This window comes from Sycon ciliatum, chromosome 7 (assembly GCF_964019385.1).
Source record: "Sycon ciliatum chromosome 7, ocSycCili1.1, whole genome shotgun sequence".
NCBI lineage: Eukaryota > Metazoa > Porifera > Calcarea > Leucosolenida > Sycettidae > Sycon > Sycon ciliatum.
This window is the reverse complement of record NC_088649.1, coordinates 23,380,719-23,401,023: the sequence shown is the minus strand read 5'-3', so window position 1 is coordinate 23,401,023 and position 20,305 is coordinate 23,380,719. Positions and strand designations below refer to the sequence as shown.

The 20,305-nt window shown below is 48.4% G+C and overlaps 2 protein-coding genes across 3 annotated transcripts in view; both read right to left on the bottom strand.

The window, feature by feature from the left end:
• LOC135821192 (echinoderm microtubule-associated protein-like 2) overlaps window positions 1-16,761 on the bottom strand; it is a 32,722-nt gene extending 15,961 nt beyond the window's left edge. The window contains exons 1-11 of one of the 2 annotated variants that reach the window (XM_065334260.1): window positions 16,501-16,761; window positions 13,392-13,611; window positions 11,775-12,108; window positions 10,775-10,816; window positions 9,420-9,623; window positions 8,249-8,398; window positions 7,822-7,894; window positions 6,811-6,912; window positions 6,373-6,468; window positions 3,359-3,493; window positions 2,038-2,137 (exon numbers count right to left, since the gene is read on the bottom strand). In XM_065334260.1, the coding sequence (XP_065190332.1) occupies window positions 2,038-2,137; window positions 3,359-3,493; window positions 6,373-6,468; window positions 6,811-6,912; window positions 7,822-7,894; window positions 8,249-8,398; window positions 9,420-9,623; window positions 10,775-10,816; window positions 11,775-12,108; window positions 13,392-13,611; window positions 16,501-16,560 (1,516 nt within the window). In that variant the 5' untranslated portion in view covers window positions 16,561-16,761. The remainder of the gene's footprint in view (window positions 1-2,037; window positions 2,138-3,358; window positions 3,494-6,372; window positions 6,469-6,810; window positions 6,913-7,821; window positions 7,895-8,248; window positions 8,399-9,419; window positions 9,624-10,774; window positions 10,817-11,774; window positions 12,109-13,391; window positions 13,612-16,500) is intronic. The other variant, XM_065334261.1, reaches the window with a different exon arrangement.
• A 1,084-nt stretch (window positions 16,762-17,845) lies between these two features.
• LOC135821190 (uncharacterized) overlaps window positions 17,846-20,305 on the bottom strand; it is a 20,023-nt gene continuing 17,563 nt past the window's right edge. The window contains exons 7-9 of the mRNA XM_065334258.1: window positions 19,886-20,063; window positions 19,062-19,246; window positions 17,846-18,600 (exon numbers count right to left, since the gene is read on the bottom strand). Of these exons, the coding sequence (XP_065190330.1) occupies window positions 18,508-18,600; window positions 19,062-19,246; window positions 19,886-20,063 (456 nt within the window). The 3' untranslated portion in view covers window positions 17,846-18,507. The remainder of the gene's footprint in view (window positions 18,601-19,061; window positions 19,247-19,885; window positions 20,064-20,305) is intronic.

Sequence of the window (20,305 nt, the reverse complement as noted above, 5' to 3'; positions counted from 1 at the left end):
CAGAACTATTTGGCGGCCGATAACAACAGCCGAGGAGCGTTCCATGTCGACCCGGGGCTAGAATCTCCAGCCACAGCATCTCTAGCTCGCACTCTAAATCGGCCCGTTGTCGAACAGCCAGTGACTCATGACAGTACACAGCAACTCCGCCACCTCGCTGATCAGGTCTGTCTCTTCTGTATAGCTTGAAGTGCGGGATGGACAACTCCTGATCGGACACATCCGGAGTCAACCATGTCTCGGCTATTGCGAGAATGTGAATGCCTCGTGTTGAGATGAACGTTTGAACTTCTGCTACCTTCCGCCGAACACTACACACATTCAGAAATCCCACACTGAGTGACTGGGTCGAGGAGGTAGGTGGTGCTGTGGGTGTTACATTATAGTTATAGTTCTGCATTTTTCTGCATTTTTTTTTTTTTTTTTTTTTTTTTCAAGTCACGATTAGGCTCTGGCAAGCGGACTAAATCGTGAGCCTGGAGCTAGATTTGTTGGTTTCCGGGAATCCTTCTTCTTCACCCCAGTTGCCAACTCTGGTGAGGACTCAGTGCTGGCATTCCTGCCTCGACGTTCAGGCGTGAACCAAGTGTGGATCGCTTCGGTGTTGATGTTTGATGCCACTTCTGATAGGAGTCGCTCTGTCCGTTCTAGATCTCGCTCTGCAATGTCTACTTCGACGTCCGCGAGGGGAGTTCTGGGGTGTGCTGTCATGCTTGACAGCGATCCCTGTGCGGACGACATGTCTGGCTCAGTATCTGTCAGGTTTTTCAACGCTGAAGTAACCTCAGTAGGCCCCTCATCGACTTCCGTAGTTTTCAAATTCAAATCCGTTTCGAACACTTCAGTGCTGACTGCGGGTTCTCCAACATTTGACCCCACAGGAGTTGCACTCGTACTACATCCAATACTCGAGAGAGTGCTCGGGCTGGTGCTGGGCCTGCTGGCAGTGCTGCTGCTGGAGCGTGCCGAGTCTGGCGACTCGTTTTGGACTCCGGTCTGTACGGTAAGTTCACCAGGTTGCACTCCGACAGTTGCAGTTGCGCTTGTTCTGGTGTGCGCGGTTCGCTTCGCGTATGTCGTTCCTGTGGCGAGTTTGCAATCTGCGGCGATGTGTCCCGGTTGGGAGCATTTACGACAGGTTGCAGGCTGGCCTTCGTAGCGTACACGAAACAAGTTGTTCGTAGATGTTTTCACATACGACGGAATCTGCATGTTGGGGCGAAGAGAGAATGTGGCGAAGCGGACACCAGTGGCAATGGCGAGCCCTGACTTCGTCTTGACAAATCCATGGCGAAGAGGCCCAACGGCCGATCCAAAGACACCCAGGCTTTCGATAATAACGTCGTCTTGGACCCAGATGGGCACATCGTGGATTTGGATTTCCACGGAATCAGGCACCAGTTGAGTGACGCGCACTTCCACTGACATGAGATGGAAACCGTTTCGGCAAAGTCGTGTCAGAGTGTCTCGGGAATGAAACGTGGCCTTGCAGCTCAAGTTACTAGTCAGCTGCACGGATATCAGGTCGGTGTAGCCATGTTCAATCAGGGCCTCAGCAACTTCGAGGGTTTTCGTGTGCAGTGGAACGTGGAAAGTACCCGTGTTCCTCTTTAGAACTTTCGGAGAGACCGAATTCCAACTGCGATTTTCACCGGATGTGGGCATTTTGGAACGCTCTAACTATCTACTACCTAATTTTAAACTATCCAGTCCCTACCCTGCTCCAGACCGGCCTGCTGCCGGCTGGCTCCTACAAAACCTGCGAAAAACTACGGAGCTCGAAAAAAGCTAACTGCCCTGTAGCTTGGATCGTAAATCTAAAGTTTTAACAAGCTGCATTTCTTCATCATAATAAGCTCTGTTCAGACTGCAATCCCTCATATGTGTTATGTGTGGATATGCCAGAAGGCCGCACGATCGTTAGCGCATCTTCTCGTTACTCTTTGGATTTAGGATAATCGGTAAATTTGGTACTCATAACAAGATGCCTTACAGTATATTGGTGCATAGGATGCGCCGTACCAATACTGTACTTACCCGAACTCCAGACTAGAATCGATCCACTGCTGTCACCTGTGACCAAGTCATGGTTGCTGGTGAATGTCATACAGGTCACAAACCTAGGCTTGGCGTGTTTCTGTGTGTGAACACGTGCATGTGTGTGTGTGTGTGAACACGTGTGTGTGTGTGTGTGTGTGTGTGTGTGTGTGTGTGTGTGTGTGTGTGTGTGTGTGAACACGTATGTGTGTGGGGGGGGGCATGTGGTGTGTGTACATGCACACAGAAAACATAGCATACATCATTGGCAGACAGGCAGACAAACAGACGAGACAGAGGGCAGAAATAACAGATTACAGGGAGAAAGAGAGGCAGGAGTGAAGAAAGAAGAGTCGCCAACAATGAAAGTATGATGGAGTGTTTGAAGAAGACTGAACAACAAGAGCAACACAGGCACACATAGAAAACAGTATCTGCACTGGCTGAGAGAGAAGACGATACAACACATTGCCTTCCTGAATGATAAATACATGCAGTGTTCACTAGTTTGAGGGAAAGACACAAACGGGAAAAGTCTGAAGAAATAATTGATGCATTGTTATCCATAATAATTTCGTGTAGTAGGCACTGTCTGATGATTGCCTTATGGCATGGAACTTGGAGGGACAATACAACTACCGTGAAACCTGTCTAAGACGACCGCTCTACGGATCTTGTAAATGTGGTCTCTGTTACCAGGTGGTCTCCGTATCCAGGGTCATTAGACTGGAAGTAGCATCCCTTGGTCCTGGTTTCAGTGGTCTTCTAGGACAGGTGGACGCCTTATCCCAGTGGTCGCCTTGACAGGTTTTACTGTAATTGTCTTTTCCTCTGAGTCTGCTATGTTCTAAGTTTTGTCCATGACAATAAGCACTCTCTGCAGCTCCTGGATCAACGGATTTGTACACTGGCATTGTAGGAGCAATTTTTGGCAAATCGCCGGCAAACTGCTCGATGCGCAGAGTACAGAGCGTTTCAAACGAGAAAGATGAAAGGGGCCAGTTGTGCATCTGTACATATGTGTCTGTGTCAACATGGTCCAGCCGGGCAAAGTACAGTAAAACCTGTGACTAACGACCACCCTGGCCTTGGGGCCAGAGAAAGCGGTCTTTAGTGGCGGGTGGTCCTTAGCTAGAGGTTCGCACCGCACAACCATAATAATGAATGTGAGACCGTCCGTCCATGGCGATGTGGTCTGTAGTACCTGGCTAGTCGCTAGTCACGGTGGTCTTAAGTTACACATTTTACTGTAGTTAAAAATTTCCAGGCAAAACAAGACAACCCCCTCAGGCTGATGAAAATTGAGGCTTGTTGCACTCACCTCAAACAAGCCGGATCGCTTTGTCAACTTGCCACCGTCCAGCGTCCAAAACGTCACATGCTGTTTGCCGGTGAGCACAATAGTACGGTCGTCCGCCGGCGAAAAGGATCCGCACAGGATCGCATCGCCATGCGCCTGGCACATGCACACACGTCAACAGGAGTACTAGTTATGGTAGGACATTCATACAGCATACAGATCATGATACACAGATACTCTGCATTCACTACAGTGACATCTGTCTAAGACGACCACTCATGGGACCTTCAAAACGGTCGTCCGCTGGCGAAAAAGGACGCGCACAGGATCGCATCACCATGCGCCTGTTACATATACACACGTCAATAGGAGTACTACTTATGGTAGGACATACGGATCACGATACAAATACACTCTACACTCACTACAGTGTTATCTACAGTCAAATGAACCTGGTCAAGATGACTACCTTTACATGCGACATAACTCTGTCTTAGACACGTTTCACACAACTTGGTATCAAGTACTACCATGCCATGCACTGTATCATCGACGAGGAGCTCGCCATCCCTCCATCTCCTGAGGAAGTTGGTCGAGCTATACGTGCAATGGCTAATGGCAAGGCAGCTGGCGCATCGGGGATCCTGCCCGAACTTGTGAAGTATGGCTCCAGTGAGCTGCATGAATGTTTGCTGGCCTTGCTTTTGACTGTCTGGTCCACAGGTGGTGTTCCTCAGGAGTGGCGGAATGCCCAGCTGGTGCCAATCCCAAAGCGTGGAGATCTATCGCTCTGTGACAATTGGCGTGGGATCTCTCTTTTGGAGGTGGTGGGCAAGATGGCTGGTCGCTTGATACAGAACCGCCTTCAATCTAGGGCCCAGCATCTCCTCCCGGAGTCTCAGTGCGGATTTCAACCCAACCGTGGCTGTGCTGACGCTGTGTTTACTGTCCGGCAACTGGTGGAAAAGGCATACGAGCATCATACAAAAATAGTTTGTATCTTCGTGGACTTGAGAAAGGCATATGATTCTGTGCCTAGGGCTGCACTGTATCGTGCTCTTTCTGTCCTTGGTATTCCTCCGACTCTCCTCAAGGTCATTGAGTCATTTCATGATGGCATGGTGGCGGAGGTGCGTGTGCCTGGAGGTGTCACGGATGAAATTCGTGTGGAGAACGGCCTGAGGCAGGGGTGTGTAATGGCCCCAATCCTCTTTAACCTCTATCTGGCTCTGGTGGTTGAACGTTGGCGGTCTGTTCTCGCTGATCGTGACCAAGACATTGGCATCCAATTTCACTATCGCTTGGATGGCCAGTTATTCAACCCAGCACGACGAACCCGTACCTTTCAGCAGACCGCTGTTGTTGATGTTGAGTATGCGGACGATGCAAACTTTGTAGTTGGTTCGCGGGAGCATGCTGTGTTGGCCTTGACGGCGTTCCAGGATGTTTCTGCTGAATTTGGCCTCACTGTGAGTATACCCAAGACCAAGTTTATGGTGGCTGGTGTTGGTGTTACTTCAGTTGACACTACTGGCATTCCGCTTCATGGACAGGTGGTGGAAAATGTTTCCTTCTTCGTTTATCTGGGTTCTGTCATCACTCCGGATGCGCGTTCTGCAGGAGACGTTTCGAGGCGTTTGTCACTCGCCTCGCGTGCCTTTGGATCGCTCCAGGATGTGTTTGCTAATCGTGATCTTTCACTCCATGTGAAGCGCCGATTGTATAACGCCTGTGTGATGACAGTGCTACTGTATGCTTCGGAGTGCTGGTGCCCTTTGCAGGGTGACCTCCGGCGCCTCGATAGTTTCCACCACCAATGCATCCGTAGCATCTTGTGTGTTTCGCGAACACAACAGTGGGAGGAACGCATCACCAATGAGCAGCTCCGAGAGATGTGGGGTGATCCATCGCTATTGTCCTCCCGGCTTCGGAAGCGGAGGCTTGAATGGCTTGGCCATGTGGCCCGCATGTCGGATGTTCGTGTGCCCAAGCAGCTGTTGCTTGGCTTCCTACCGTCGCCTCGGCCTGCGTGTGGTCCCCGTCGTCGCTGGAGGGATGTGATTTCGGCTGATCTTAGGCCCATCGGCATTGAACATCTAGCTTGGTATGGGATTGCTCAGGATCGATCTGCCTGGCGGGTGTCTGCCGTTGGGCCGAGCCTCGGCGGTCCTTCCCATGACCAATCTCAACGGGTGAACTGTCTTATCTGCCACCGTTCGTTTCGTCGGCCAGGTGACAAAGCACGACACAAGTGTAGCGCAGAACGAAGTCTCCCCATCCAGGAACAGCGTGGTGCTGTGCAGTGTGGTACATGCAGGAGGTGGTTTCACTCTCGTGGTGGCTTGCGTGTACATCATTGTTTGCCCCTGGAACCATCGGAAGCGTCCGCGCCGGCATCACCTATTCCGCTCAACGTCCCAGCTTCTCTCTTGTGTGTGACATGCAATCGGCAGTTCAAGTCAGTGCCTGGTTTCAGACGTCACAAGTGCGACCGTGGCCATCGAGCAACCAAGTCTGATAGAGCGTCGTACGGTGTTCGCTGTTCTCGCTGCAACCGTCAGTTCCGTCGACAGAGTGACCTGAGTTGTCATCTTCGTTTCTGCTCCTGACAATGACTCTGGCTCCTTTCGGAGTGGTGTGGCCCTTGTGGCAACCAAGCTACAGTAGTAGTAGTAGTAGTAGTAGTAGTGTGTTTGTGTGTGTGTGTGTGTGTGTGTGTATGTGTGTGTGTGTGTATGCGTGTGTGTGTGTGTGTGTGTGTGTGTGTGTGTGTGTGTGTGTGTATGCGTGCGTATATATGCGTGCGTGTCTATGCGTGTGTGTGGGGGGGGGGGGGAGTGAGGTGTGTTAGGGGTGTAAGCAGGCATGGTGTGGCTGCACATAGGAGTGAGAAAGAGAGTAAAAAGAACCGATTTCTATTTTATTTCTCTTTTATTTCTATTTTATTTAGCTAAGAGGGTACAATGTACTGAACTTTCAGTGTGCTTCATAAGCATGAGTGTATGTCAGAAATGTGTCTCAGCACTCCATCTTACCCTGGCTTCGGTCAGCTTCTTGCCACGATTCCAATCCCATATCGAGAGTAGGTGATCGTTGCTTTCGTCCACTGCAAATAGCAGGCTGCCGGATTTCTGCAAAACACACACATCAAATTTGTCGTATGGCAATGATAAAGTGCGCACTCATATCAGAAACATTCCAACCCAAGTAGTTTCATGCCCAGAATGTTTTCTAGTCACAATCAACAGTGGAGTGTCGTGACTAAATGGATAGGGGAAACAACGGTCAAAATTGTTTCATTTTTTCATCAGGAGATGAACGATCTCACAAACCCACGCAGGCCAGCGAAAGCCACTGAAAGAGCATAAATCTGAAAATCCAAGCAGAATGAATTATTTTCTCTTGGGTTACATAGTATTACGGTCTAGACACACACACACGGCCTAATTACAAATACTTTGGAGTACACCTACCCGTTGTGAGAATCCAATACAGCAAAGTCCACGCTCAAAGCTGCCTTCACCGACCACGGCCAGCGTTTGCAGCGTCTCCGAGTTCCAGACTCGAACGTGAGCCTGCCAGCATCAGGGAAAAGAGCAAATAAAAAAAAGTCACATCGCCACCATTGTGACCCTGTAGTTATACGTGCTAAGAGGCGATTCACACGACGGCAGGATTCATCCCGTGCGTGATGCTGCCATGGAGGTTCAGTAACATTTACTCATGTGTTTGCGCGAATGTATCCGGCGAGCTATCCCGGTACGGTCCCGGTGCCGTGAGGGGGCTGGGGGTGGAAGTGCATGCCGTGGCATTCCGTGAACTGTTTTGTACTACAGGTACTGTACGTGCATCCTGCCATGCGAATCGATTGCCGTTGTGAAAATCGCCTCTGAGCATGGTATTTCAAGTCTAAAAGTAAGGACCTGTGCATATCATGCAATCACATCATCACTGGAAATTGTCTGTATGGAGTAAGATAACAAGCACCCGTTTGTTACTCCATAGGAAGCATAGAAATAATAATGGCATCGCTGGTTTGCAACTACACACAAGGCATGCACGTTGAGGTCTTCTGCTTTATTTTGTGTCTGAGATTTTGCTACAGCAGCTCTAGCAAAATCTCAGACATGCAGTTTGCTATTGTGAGAAATGAAATCCAGGCTTATACACGTAGGCAAGGCAGGAATTTGCTCCAGTGCATGGCCCAGTTCACACAGGACTAGCAAAAGGACACTGCATGCAGAGCAACGAAAGCAAAGCAGTGGACAGCACATATTCACACCGTGAGCATGCCCTGTTGCCAGTTCAGGGCATGCCACCCGGACCTGAGCAAGGACGGCAGGCCGAATGTGACAGCAGTGCAGCCATTGGTTTGGTTTGGTTCTTATTATTTCATTTCGTTGCCAGAACAGTACAAAGTACAAATATCAAGAGGGATGTGAACGAAAAGAGAAAGTAAAACAGAGATGAACCATAGATTGTACCTTTCCTTGAGCACGATCATGAGTCGTGCCCTGGCCAGTAGCCACAATAATGCCGTTCGGATGCATCGCCATTCTGTCACAACAGGAAAAAAGTGAAAGTACAAATTTGTTATTTCCAACCTCGTCTATCCCAAAAGCTCTGACTAAGCACCCGTGTGAAAAAAATGGCGCCCCACCCCCCTCCCTACTCATTTGTCGATTTTGCTGCTTTTCAGGTCATTTTATGAAAATGCAGTCGATAGTCAATACCAGAGGGTTGATAAAAGCACACTTGTCTTGGGTGGGGTGAAGTCGGGTACGCTGCATTTTGGGTGTCAAGGCAATTCTTGAGAATGGAAAATGGGTTACGGGGTATTGTTTCCCCTGCCCCCTCTCCCCTTTCTATTTTACCAGGCTAGAACCCTGAGCTATGATAGTGTTCACTTACACTTTAATGTCATCGGTGTGCTGTCGATAGTGACGCTGTGTACGCGTCAGCCGATTCAGCACCACACCGACGGCTGCCATGAAGTAGAGGATCTCGCCGGAAGAGAGCACGTGCAGGTTGCTGCGACAGTCTCGACCTCGGTACCCGTAACTGGTGTCCTAAAGTCAAGGAACCTAAGATAAGGCCACCCTTTGTTAATTCATTGTTTAACGTCCTTTTTTTCGCGAAAAGGTACGCGGGAGGGCGGAAAAAAAACAAAAGCCCATTCCAAAAACTGGAAACCCCAGTCAAACATTTTGACCAGTAAGCATGTGATATTATACACTATTTCTGGGTCTAACGGCACTTGCAGGCATAGAACACCACTCTTTGATGGTACATTGGAGCACATGCCTGATGAATCCAACAAAACAGGTACATAGCATGGAGTTAGCATGTCATGAATTCATTACATCTGAATTTTTACTAGGGCACACACCGTACGATATTTAAAAGCCAACAAAAAAAGAAAAAGAACACAAGACAATTACAAAGGCATGCCCGGGAGGCAAGATTATAAGTTTAAGGTCATGATCGGCACACTGTGAAACTAATCATGTATTTACAACTTCGCATATTATTGGTACTACTACTTTCTTGTTTTTTTTTCCGGTCGGAGGCAAAAAGGTACGCGGGCGCGGACGTTAAACAACGAAAAAAGAAAGGGTGGCCTAAGTACAGTACATGTACTGCCGCGGGCGCCGAAGAACAACCAGCCAAGGATTTCACCAAGCACAGCACATTAATGTATACACGGTGACTCACGTGTACATAGACTGTAATACTTGAACATGAGAACGGTATACTGCTAGGAGGCTAACCCCCAGTGCTTCGGCAACCGATAGTACTGTATGCAGTCGTATGTTCAACTGCACATGGCACAGAACACCACACTGTGCCCTACTCTTATTTGGGATGGAAATGATTACAAGCTACTGATCTTGAGTGAGTTTAGGCATACAACTTGGACTAGCCACCAATCTTGATTGGTTTGGGGGGGGGGGGGGTTGGAGTACCAACCAATCTTCAGTGGTTTTTAGGTATAAACTCGGACTAGCAACCAATGTTGAGTGGTTTTGTCCTCTCCGCGTGTGGGACAGTGCCACTAATGAAGCATTGTTTGAGAGGATACACCCATTCAAGTTCCAGCTGCTCCGCCGGCGCTTTCTGCGGATGCTCGATGGCAGCTAGCGGGTAGTCAGACGGAGCGTGGAACACCAGCGGCCGGCCGCGCAGATACATGCGAACGGTGGAATCGCTGCTGTCCACCTTTGGCGGTCCGGTAGTCATGGTAGTGGTGGATGATGCGGATGATGACGGTACGAGTTGAGAACTGCTGTCAACGGGAGAGAAATGGCAGCAGAAGCAGAGAAGAAGAATATTGAAATTTGAAATATCGTATTTGCCGGAGTATAACGCGCATCCCCACTTGTAAGCAATGTTTCAGCAATTCAAGGCATATCCAGAGTATAAGGCGCAGCCTAGATTATAGAGCATTATTAATCATAAAGAGAGCACCATAGTGCCACCATTGTCATAAAAAAAGTGCATGCAGATGGTTTGCGGAGGGTCAGAGGTGGCACACGTTGTAACAGTTAGATGCATTGCACTACTTTTCGAAGTACATTTTCAGTATCTTATTTTTTTCCATATTTGGAGCATAGTGTGCAACAGCGATTTGGGGCCAGCAGTAGTGCCTTCAAAGGGCGCACTACACTCCCGCAAATTCGGTACATGTACAGCAGAATCGGGGTTTGCCAGATCCTGTACCAAACGGAATCCTGTATTGGCCGGACAAATTTCCATACACCAAAGTGCTGCGGATTGAACGCGCATCCCTGGATTAAGTGGAATCCTGTCATATCGGGACAGTTTCCGCTGCACCAAGAGCGTCTGGTGAGTGCAGGTTTTACTGTATGTTAAGGTGTCATTCGGCTTTCAAGCTCCGGACTGAAAACACCCTCAGTGCCGCCATGTTCTTGTTCTGCACTGAATGAGAGTGCTGGGGCAAGTATAGCAGCAGTGCAGGTGTGGTGCATTTTCGCGGCCCTCTCTTGACCAGTGGTCTTCGATAGCGCTGAGTCGGGTAGCATTTTCTCCGGGTATCGGGTTCGGGTAGTTTTCCACGGGTAGCACGGGTACCCTATCGGGTAATGTTTCCATGGTAACACCACAATGCACCCCTTCCCTTACACACTGGGTAGACATGCGGAGTATTACATGAATTTGTACACGTGCACTGTACATGATGTCATCTGCGACTTCGGGTTTTCGGGTAATAATTCTGTACCCGTCTACCCGAGGTCCTCACGGGTAGCACCGGTACCCGACTACCCGTGCACACCCCTAGTCTTTGAGAAGGCCGCTGTTGACACCCCGTGATCTACTGAGTCTAGTATTGACCAGGTGGTGTCTTGATGCGGTCTCAACTGCACATCATAGGGAAGTGCAGTTCTCACTGTACACACTACATGCCTCGGTACTCACCTGCCAGCCTTCCGCCGACCAGAATGACCTGCTGGACCATGTCTGTGTGTAGTCAAGTAGAGTGGACACAGAACAATTGAAACAACAGAGAGAGAGAGAGAGAGAGAGAGAGAGAGAGAGAGAGAGAGAGAGAGAGAGAGAGAGAGAGAGAGAGAGAGAGAGAGAGAGAGAGAGAGAGAGAGAGAGAGAGAGAGAGAGAGAGAGAGAGAGAGAGAGAGAGAGAGAGAGAGAGAGAGAGAGAGAGACAGAGAGGGAGGGAAACAGAAAGAGAGAGTGGGAGAGCAAGAGCAAGAGAGATAAATGGGGGAGGCAGAACGAGAGAACAGCCCTGTCTTTACTACCGTATTTTCCGGAGTGTAAGCCGCACTTTAAACACCACTAAATCACCCAAAAAGAGTCGGTCGGTGTGTGTGTGTGTGTGTGTGTGTGTGTGTGTGTGTGTGTGTGTGTGTGTGTGTGTGTGTGTGTCTTATACTACGAGGGTTAAGAACAGGGTAGATGTCTGTGTTTACTATTTTGTGAGGAAAAATCTGTGTATGGCGTATACTCCAGTACGGCGTATAACGTAAAGTACGGTAGTTGGTTCTGCTTTCAGGTTTAGTGCCCTCGGTACCTGCCAATATACCACTGAGAACATCTGCCAAATTGGACAGCACGCTATTTCCAATCCAGGCATCATTCCCTGTATCAATGGGTGGCCTGGTACAGCCCGTGTTGGTTTCAAATTTCACATACCACACACATTTTCTACCCCAAATGGTCCAACAGTATCGGTATTGTAAAACTGCATAGCCGGTGGGGTGGAACTAAAAGATAACCGCGCACATACAGAGAAAGTAGTGTAATTGTGACTTAGAGTTTTCACACTACAGTTTGATTTGCTCCCCGCTGTCCCGGTGTGTGTATGAGGGCTGTGCATCCAAATGCATTGAGCACTCTCTCAACCCCCAACTCACTACAAACGGTGCTAGGACGCTCCAGAATGCAAGAGCAGACTCACCGGATCAGTCTGGGCGATGGCATGGTGTCGGTCGTGTGGATAGCACCAGGCGGATGTGCACTGCCACTACTACTGCCTGTGTCCCTGTGCGACCCCGTCGACGACGATGCAGACGTCGAGGATGACGCCGAGGTGGAGGTGGACGGCTTACCATGCAGCGCTGGCGAAGTGTGGCGACGTGACATAGACGGGCTGTTGCTGACGCGTGCCAGCGACGTTGCCGTCTGTCTGGGACTGGTGGGAAGCTGACGCGGCTGTCCCGGCGTGGGAAGTTGGCGTCGATTTGGCCCAGGGCTGGGCGCTTGTGGACCCTGACCGGTCGGTGGACGGGAAACTGCAAGAATAGACAGCATTCGGTAGAAAAGATCTTTAATCTTGTATTATCAGCAGTAGTGCATTGTCATGGCAATGCACTTCATTATGTAGCACGAAGGAGCCACAGGTGTGTGTGTATGTGTGTGTGTGTGTATGTGTGTGTGTGTGTGTGTGTGTGTGTGTGTGTGTGTGTGTGTGTGTGTGTGTGTGTGTGTGTGTGTGTGTGTGTGTGTGTGTGTGTGTGTGTGTGTGTGTGTGTGTGTAATCTCCGGTAGGGGTGGGGTTGGGGGCAGCATGCACACTTTATCATTTGGAGACGTTTCTTGAAGACTAGGACTGGCTCTAGCCAGTGATCTGCGGTACATAGTAGAGGAGGGTGTCGCAAATTGGACACATGTCGCAAACCAGAACTGACTCAAAATTCACTTTTTCTCTTGCTATTTTGATGGTTAGAAAAAAACATGTGTCCCAGTGAGACTACGATGTGTTTTACTCCGAGCCAAAAGTTCATGGTTCTGCGATAACTAGAAGCGCCATACCAAGCACGTGCATTTGTGGCGTGTTGCTTCGCCTTGCGACTTGAGTTTAACGTCTTTCGAAAAATCAACTTCTTGTCACAGCGGCTTGCCTCTCGCCAATAAAGGACCATATACCAATGAAAACAAATGGAAGCACACAGAATGCTTATTGTTTCTCTGTACTGGCCATCATGGAGCGATAGCAATAAACTTATTTCAGAACTCGGGGTGAACTTGCCGTGGACTCCCGGAACTGTTCCTGCTTGGAGCAACCTCCGTGACACAAAAATTTGAAACGAAAAATCGCGCAACTTACAAAAAAGCGGCCAAAGGAGTGACTCAGTTCGATCGACTCTGGCCTCAGAGCAAATTTCAACATGCCAGCTTCCTTCCAAAAACATACTTCTAGTGAACAATCCACACTGATGATTGCTTTGGGTCTACACAATCTTGCTGTCAACTTGTTCCTATTTGAAACACTGTCCTGTACTAGCACGTACAGAGGTCCATACACACAGAGCCAATTCTGGCTTCGTGGGACTGTTGAGTATGCAACGAACATCTCCTTGTCACACCACACAGCCAGGTATAACAATAATAAGTAGTTACCTCAGGAAAAATTCCTGATGATGGTCATGGAGACCGAAACGTTGAAACAACACTTCTAATGTATTTGTGTGAAATGCAGTGCTCTCTTGTGTGTACGCAGGTTGCCTGCAAACTATTCAAACCTCAGGAAAATCCTCAATACCCCGGTTGTCATGAAAACATGAGCAGCACTAACCGCGCGCAGCTGACGATGCGGGCCGCTGCTCGGATCTACTAGCGCCGGTAGTTGAGGATGTGCCCGTGGATGTGTGTGGCCTTGCCTCCACCCCAGCACGGCCAGCTGGTTTTGGTGACTTGGTGTTAGACTGCAGCTGTTCTTCACAGGTGTTCAAGCGCCGTGTCAGGTTGGCGATGGCCGAACGCAGCACCAGGAGCTCGTCATCCTTCGACCGCACCTGCAGACGAAAGTGATAATTTGGGAATGCCCTATTAAAATATGAATAAATAATAATGATAATTTGAAACTCGGGTGTTGAGCCAATAATAAAAGATTAATAGAAAGGAAAAGGACATATGGAAACGAGTTAAGAGTAACTCTCCATCACTGTAACTAGATACTATAATACAGTCAGAAAGTGCAACAACTAGGCACAAAACTGACAGAGTACTGAGACATTCGACGTCCTGACACCTAACTTCAACACATCTCCGCTAACCGACAGCCTTCCAACTTGGAAGGTTCAAGGTTATGGAAAGACCAAAGAGGGAAAGGCAAGCGAAACGAAAGCGAGCACAAGCTACAGTCCCAATGGAACAAAGAATGTCGATTGTTACTGGACGATGAGTTACTCTTAACTCGTTTCCATATGTCCTTTTCCTTTCTACTAATAATGATAATAATAATAATTAATATTATTTCCCGCTTGTCTCATTCCCTCAAAACCAGTTAATTAATATTATGGTGACACATACAATGAAAATCGGCTGTCCGATTCAACAGTACTGAACGTACACATGTATAAACAGTATTCAATCGAAGAATAACAAGCAGCAGGATGAGCTTAACAAGGGGAAAAATGTAACTACCGTTAAGCCGGGAAGCCGGCCTTATAAGCACATAAGCCGCTTTCTGCATCAGGCTTTAATGCATACCAGGCTTGTATGCAAACCATGCTTATATGCACCACTGATATGTTTGCCAGGCTTGTATGCCAGGCGTCTACTTGTTCAAGTACGCGCGACATGCGTAGATCTACCACTGACTACCGGTATGGCGGCAGTTTTACTATGCACCATACATAGCGCGTGCACTCTTGACCCACCCGATCCGCGCTTGCATAGAAGCCAGGCTTCTACGCGCGACAGGCTTATATGCATTTGACCCGTTTGATTTTCAGGCTTCTATCCGCGATGTCCTTGTATGCAAACCCGGCTTTTATCCGCAACTTTACGGTACATCATGGCGAAAAGGACGATTTGCCGCTTGTTTAAATAATTGGTAGTTTTATAATGGCAATCAGCAGAATCAGCGAAGCACACAACCTTATCCATATTTTATTTTTGTTGATTACTACGTCCAATGTCCGCTTCGCTGATTCTGCTGATTGCCATTATGAAGTTATTGCCTCCGCGCCGCTTATTCGTATAATTAGCAGCCTTCTTCTTTTTTTTAAAGCTAGATGCTGCTAATGTTGAAGCTTGCGCTTCATGCTGACTGGCTGACACTCTACGGACTCACGACTGGCATCTGGAGCACACAAGAAGTTTGTCCCGCCTTCGCGAGCGAGCCAGTAGAGATGCTGTTTTATTTTTTGTATGGAGTGGTTTAAAAGTTTTATTTTTTTGTATGGAGTGGTTTAAAAGTTTTATTTTTTTGTATGGAGTGGTTTAAAAGTTTTATTTTTTGTATGGAGTGGTTTAAAAGTGACACTACAACAGTGACTACAGCAGTTGATTGGTTTGCTACTTCATGAAAAAAAACTAGCACTGGGTTGTCACTGCATGCAAAGCAGAACTGGTTGAGTCAGTATCGCACGGGGCATTGTGCAGCCCGCAGGCCTGCGAACACGGGTCGGTGTGCTGGCGTGATGCGCCATATGGTATTCGTGAGGTCGGATCTTGTTGCGCAACACTGTGTATTTTATTCCCGTATGTGCGCATCCCAGAAGTGGACCCAGGCTAATTCCTACTATGAGGGTAATGGTATCAGTACATGTACAATTATCAGGCAACAGAGTTGAAAAGATAACTTTGAGCCAAAGTACACGTGATGCGAAATGATGTCGTGGTGGCGAGTCGGCGGGTTCCATGTTTTTACATGAGCTAGCGCATCGCTGTTTCGGCCCCTTTGCCAATTCCTAAGTATATGAACTGATGATGCTATCGCAAGGGCGTCGGACAAGCTACGGTCACTACGGTATTGCCCGTAGCACACTCTTTGCCCCGGGTACCCTGTGAATCAATCAAATGCACTGATTTGGGACTCTAAAAATTTCGAAAATTTTCAGCAAAGCCCTCTCCTAACAAGTTAATTGTAAATCAGATGGCTAACCGTACGCCACGAATTTACCCTTCCGACGCCCCTGAATCGCACGCACTTCATCTATTGAACAGTATGCTGCGGTTCCAAAATGAAGTTTAGCACTCCCAAGTCCCAACACACCTACTGTAGTGGACAATGAAATCCGTTGAGAAGTCAAGCGGCGTCGGAGCGCTGGCCTTGCAGCCGTGAGCACTGGCCTTGCAGCCGTGAGCACTGGCCTTGCAGCCGTGAGCACTGCTGGTCCTTTTTGGCGGTGTGTACATGAACTGCTTGTACAGTGCGTGCAAGCGCTAAGGCAGTCAAGGGCGCCGCCCCCAGTCATTCCACAGGATATCAATGTACACAACAGTAGTTACATACTTTCGTGTATGTTCTATCGTATGTCCCATGGCCCAGTCCCACTGACAAAAGAGCTTAGCATCTTTCACCATTCATTTACCATGTTTAGTCACTGAGCAATAATTATGTAAGGCTATCGGTATCTCCTCTAGCTCATTGCGGCAACGCTCGGACGCGTTATTTTTGGATATTAAAATAAATACGAGACAGTGAGGTGAAAGAGGCTCAGAGCTATTCAAATAGTCACTCGATATTACAGGGCAAGAGGACGGGAAAGGTAGTCCTCGACAACAAGCATTTTCCTCAGCGCTGAACATTTGAAAGGTTCCCGGTGTTGAGCGGCAACCTGTTCTTGCAGTGGTGGAGTATTCCGTAGCCCTACTCAGTAATTCACGAAAGGGAAAACGATTGTCTGCAGTGAGGGAAAACGCAACACTTGCGCAACGATGCAATAACCACCCACCTTCTCTTCCAGTGCCTCCAGCCTGCGAGTCAGCTCGCCCACACTGTTCTCCGCTTCCATGACCGAATTTGTTGAGAGGAGCGCTAACCCCCCACCGTTTACAGTCGCCAAGTCCCAAGCCGCCGCAATGCGCGCGGCATTCGGTTTGCTGTCCGATGTAGGCCTTCCTGACTGAATCCAGAGCACCCCAGCTTCTTGCTCCTAGCGAAGACTTTGCTCTTTCGAGTAGGTCGCAAGAGACGTCCGCCCGTGTTTTCTCGCTCTGTGTCAAACTCGAAGTCGAAGTGCCGTCAGCTCATGGCCCTGGGTCATGTACATGTATGATGATTGATCCGTCTGGCCCCAGCTTTTTTTCCACAAGGCACAGCTCATTCTACACATGCAGCCAGTCAGTCTGCCACCACTGCACCAGGACCAGGTCGCAGCTCATACTCAGCTCAGGAGTCATGGCAATGGAGTATGGTCACGTGACATGGCCAATATTTTGCCATGTCACGTGACTATACTCCATTGCCATGACTCCTGAGCTGAGTATGAGCTGCGACCTGGTGGCAGACTGTCTGGCTGTATGTGTAGCTCAGTCTTCGTAACCTTCACAAGCCGCGTGACCTTATCTTGAAGTCCACTAGTCTTATAGCCATGGTACTTGCAAAGTTGCATGAGAAGCTCATAAAATAATAATCAGTCTCGGAGCATAGAGACTGTTACTATTGAGTATTGTATACATGGTATAAGACTAGTGGACTTCAAAACGAAGTTTGGAATGGAGATCCCAGTCTGACATGACGGAAATGGCCATCATCAAGAAGCACACACCAGTCTTTGACTGAACTAGCACTTGTGCGTAGGAAACAACCGCGGTCAAACCTCTTTAGGACGGACGCCACGGGCCCGGTGATATTAATTTTGTTCGCAATAACGGGGATTCTTCTGATCCATAATATTATATCCATGTACCCAGTGAATGCAAAGTGATCTAGCCAATCGAGTTTCGATTACTAGTTCCTCTAAAGCCAAAGTTTGTCTTATCAGTGTTCTTCGAGGTTTCACTTTACAAGTACATAGGTTTGATCATGTGCCAGTGAGTCATTACAATCTTCTTGCAGGTTTGTTACAGGACCGTGTTACCCGTGGCAGCTGTTGCCAGGTCACTCTATCAGACACATTTCCGGCGACCGAATGATCGATGATGCTATATCGACGACTTCCATGGCTCTAGGTAGGAGCAGGGGACTGAAGGATGGCAGACAAGGCACAGAAAAAAAATGGGTGGATAGGATTGATCTGGATCCCGAGCCGCCCGGAAACCGTGCAAGCCCAAAGACACACAACGCAGATACCGGTATATAGGAAAAAGGACTGAGACTTCTTACCAGATTTAGTGCCAAGAATAAATCAGAACGCTCTGACATTCTACAATGCGCTGCATGTGTTCGTATTACATGTTTTATTTGTAGTTTTAATAAAGCAATGAAACATAATGGTAGCTGCCATTGACAAAAGTACTAGTCCCCCACACAGATACGCTAACACGGAGGGGGAAAAAGAGAGGGGAGAGTGAGAAAGTGTCTCTCTGGCTGAGTTGGATAGTCAAGGAATAAAAGAGAGATAATAAAGTTAAGCCGAACCGAACCAAAAAACAACCAGCATACATCGATTTGCCTTTGGCAGTAAGTGAAACCGCGGCGTGGCATTACACATTGCAGTTTTCAGCAGGAAAGTACTAAAAATAAATGTTGCTACCATGGTAACCTAGGTAAAGCAACATAACACCGTCAGTTATTGATGATTTTATCAATGCATTTGTTTCCACCAGACGGCCCCATGGCTAAAATAGAAGATGCGGTGGATACGCAGTGAATCAAAATCACTCTAGGAATGGCATGGAAGGCTCAGGCTAGTGTGAAGCAGCACCGTTATCACTCCTGCCAATACTGTAGGGTGCAGCCGTAAAATTGAGTTGTGCCGGTGTCATCACAACACAAGAAATGTTCCCAGCTGCTTGGTTTATTCTGCCGAAATAAAAATCGGGACAGAGTTTTGCGCGGCCTCCAAAGCAGTGCTCCAGACCTTGAGTAATGTAGCCCAGCAGCGAAGAACCTAGAAATCCCATACACATACACATACACATACACATACACATACACATACACATACACATACACATACACATACACATACACATACACATACACATACACATACACATACACATGCGGTAAAACACACACACATATAAGTACATAGAAGCCCAATGGCAACATGATGCATCCTTTCTGATGAGGGCTCTCGGATGCCGTACAGGTAGAGGGTAGTGCACAGTACAATACCGGAGCATGCACATTGGCCTTGCGCCATTGATTTACTGTGTAGAGGTGCAACTGTGAATTCATATAAGGCATTTGCAAACGTGTAATATCCATCCAAGCACATGCACTTCAGACATATGTTCAGCAATAGGGCATTGTACACAGACTCCTACTCCCCACCCTTTCACTCCCCCCCCCCTTCCCCCCCCCTCCCCCCCCCCCACACACAGAAATCCTCTCGAATATGCTGACCTTGTTGAACGTGTTGAGCTCGGTTGCCGACCCATCAGTATTGACACACTGGGTGATATACGGTGGTGGACCAAGCTCTGCAACTTGCTGTGGGACAGCTGGCTGATCTACTTCCCCAGTGGATGATCCACCACCGGGAGTGCAGTGTGCTGGGCGATTCTCACTACCACATGCCTTCACAGTGTCTGCAAGGAGAACATGTGAATGGTGGAGACATCAGAACACACATTTGTACTTGTGGACTCAGATGGAGAGTCAAGGATAAATGTATAGGAAAGAAAAACGACCAAGGAACAACAAGTTACGCTATAATGTCCATTCGCATGAGCTGATTGTTTAGTAACTGGTTGTGTTAGTGGACATTATAGCGTAACTTCTAGTTCCTTGGTCCTTTTTCTTTCCTATAAACTGGTGCTTGTACTTGCTCACAGTGCCTAAACTGGTCACCTGGTTCTCCCCGGCAGAGGGCAGAGTGGAGAGGGACTGAACATAAATGATGACTGTGCAAAGTGGGAACATCACCATGGAGATGCAGCCATACTACTGCCGCACACATCGGGTTGTGATGGAACAGTTTTAAGCCCAGGCTCAGCGTATCTCCACGGACACACACATATACAACAGCTGCACTTTAATTTCAAGGTATGAGCAGGCATCGTGCAACGGTGCGCAATTTCTGCACAGTCACATCACCCGAACACATTCTTTCCTTGGCTTGGGGCAGCGTGGATCCAATTTCACCCAGAAGTCGTTATCCGTCGTTATTTCTTGACTTCTGATGTCATCCATTTCATGCCCTATTGACTAGTGTATTGAAGGCTCACCGTGCACGACAGCAAGAGTGTCGACTGCTCCCGTGAGGATTCCGTCCACGCCCTGTCGAATGTGCCAGGCCATCTCCTTGTGTTCGTTGATGACGGCCACGTAGATGTGGAGGCGCGGGCGGTTCTTGTTGCGTCGCTGCAGTGCTCGCGAGACGGTGATCTCCTGCATCTCCTTGCCCTGGGATTGTATGCACAGTTATATGAACACACATAACACAGATACAAACCAGTCAATATTTTATGACTTGGGGCTCACCGCGTGCCAGTCTGTACGTGAAGTGTGTGCGTCACAGTGAGGGTTGTGTCCCACCTGCTTGTGTGGATTCACAGGAAGTGTGAGTTACGAAGTCTAAAGAAAATTTTGAACGGTCTCAGCTGGGATGACGGCTACACCTTATCTCAGTGGTTGGAGCGTCGCTG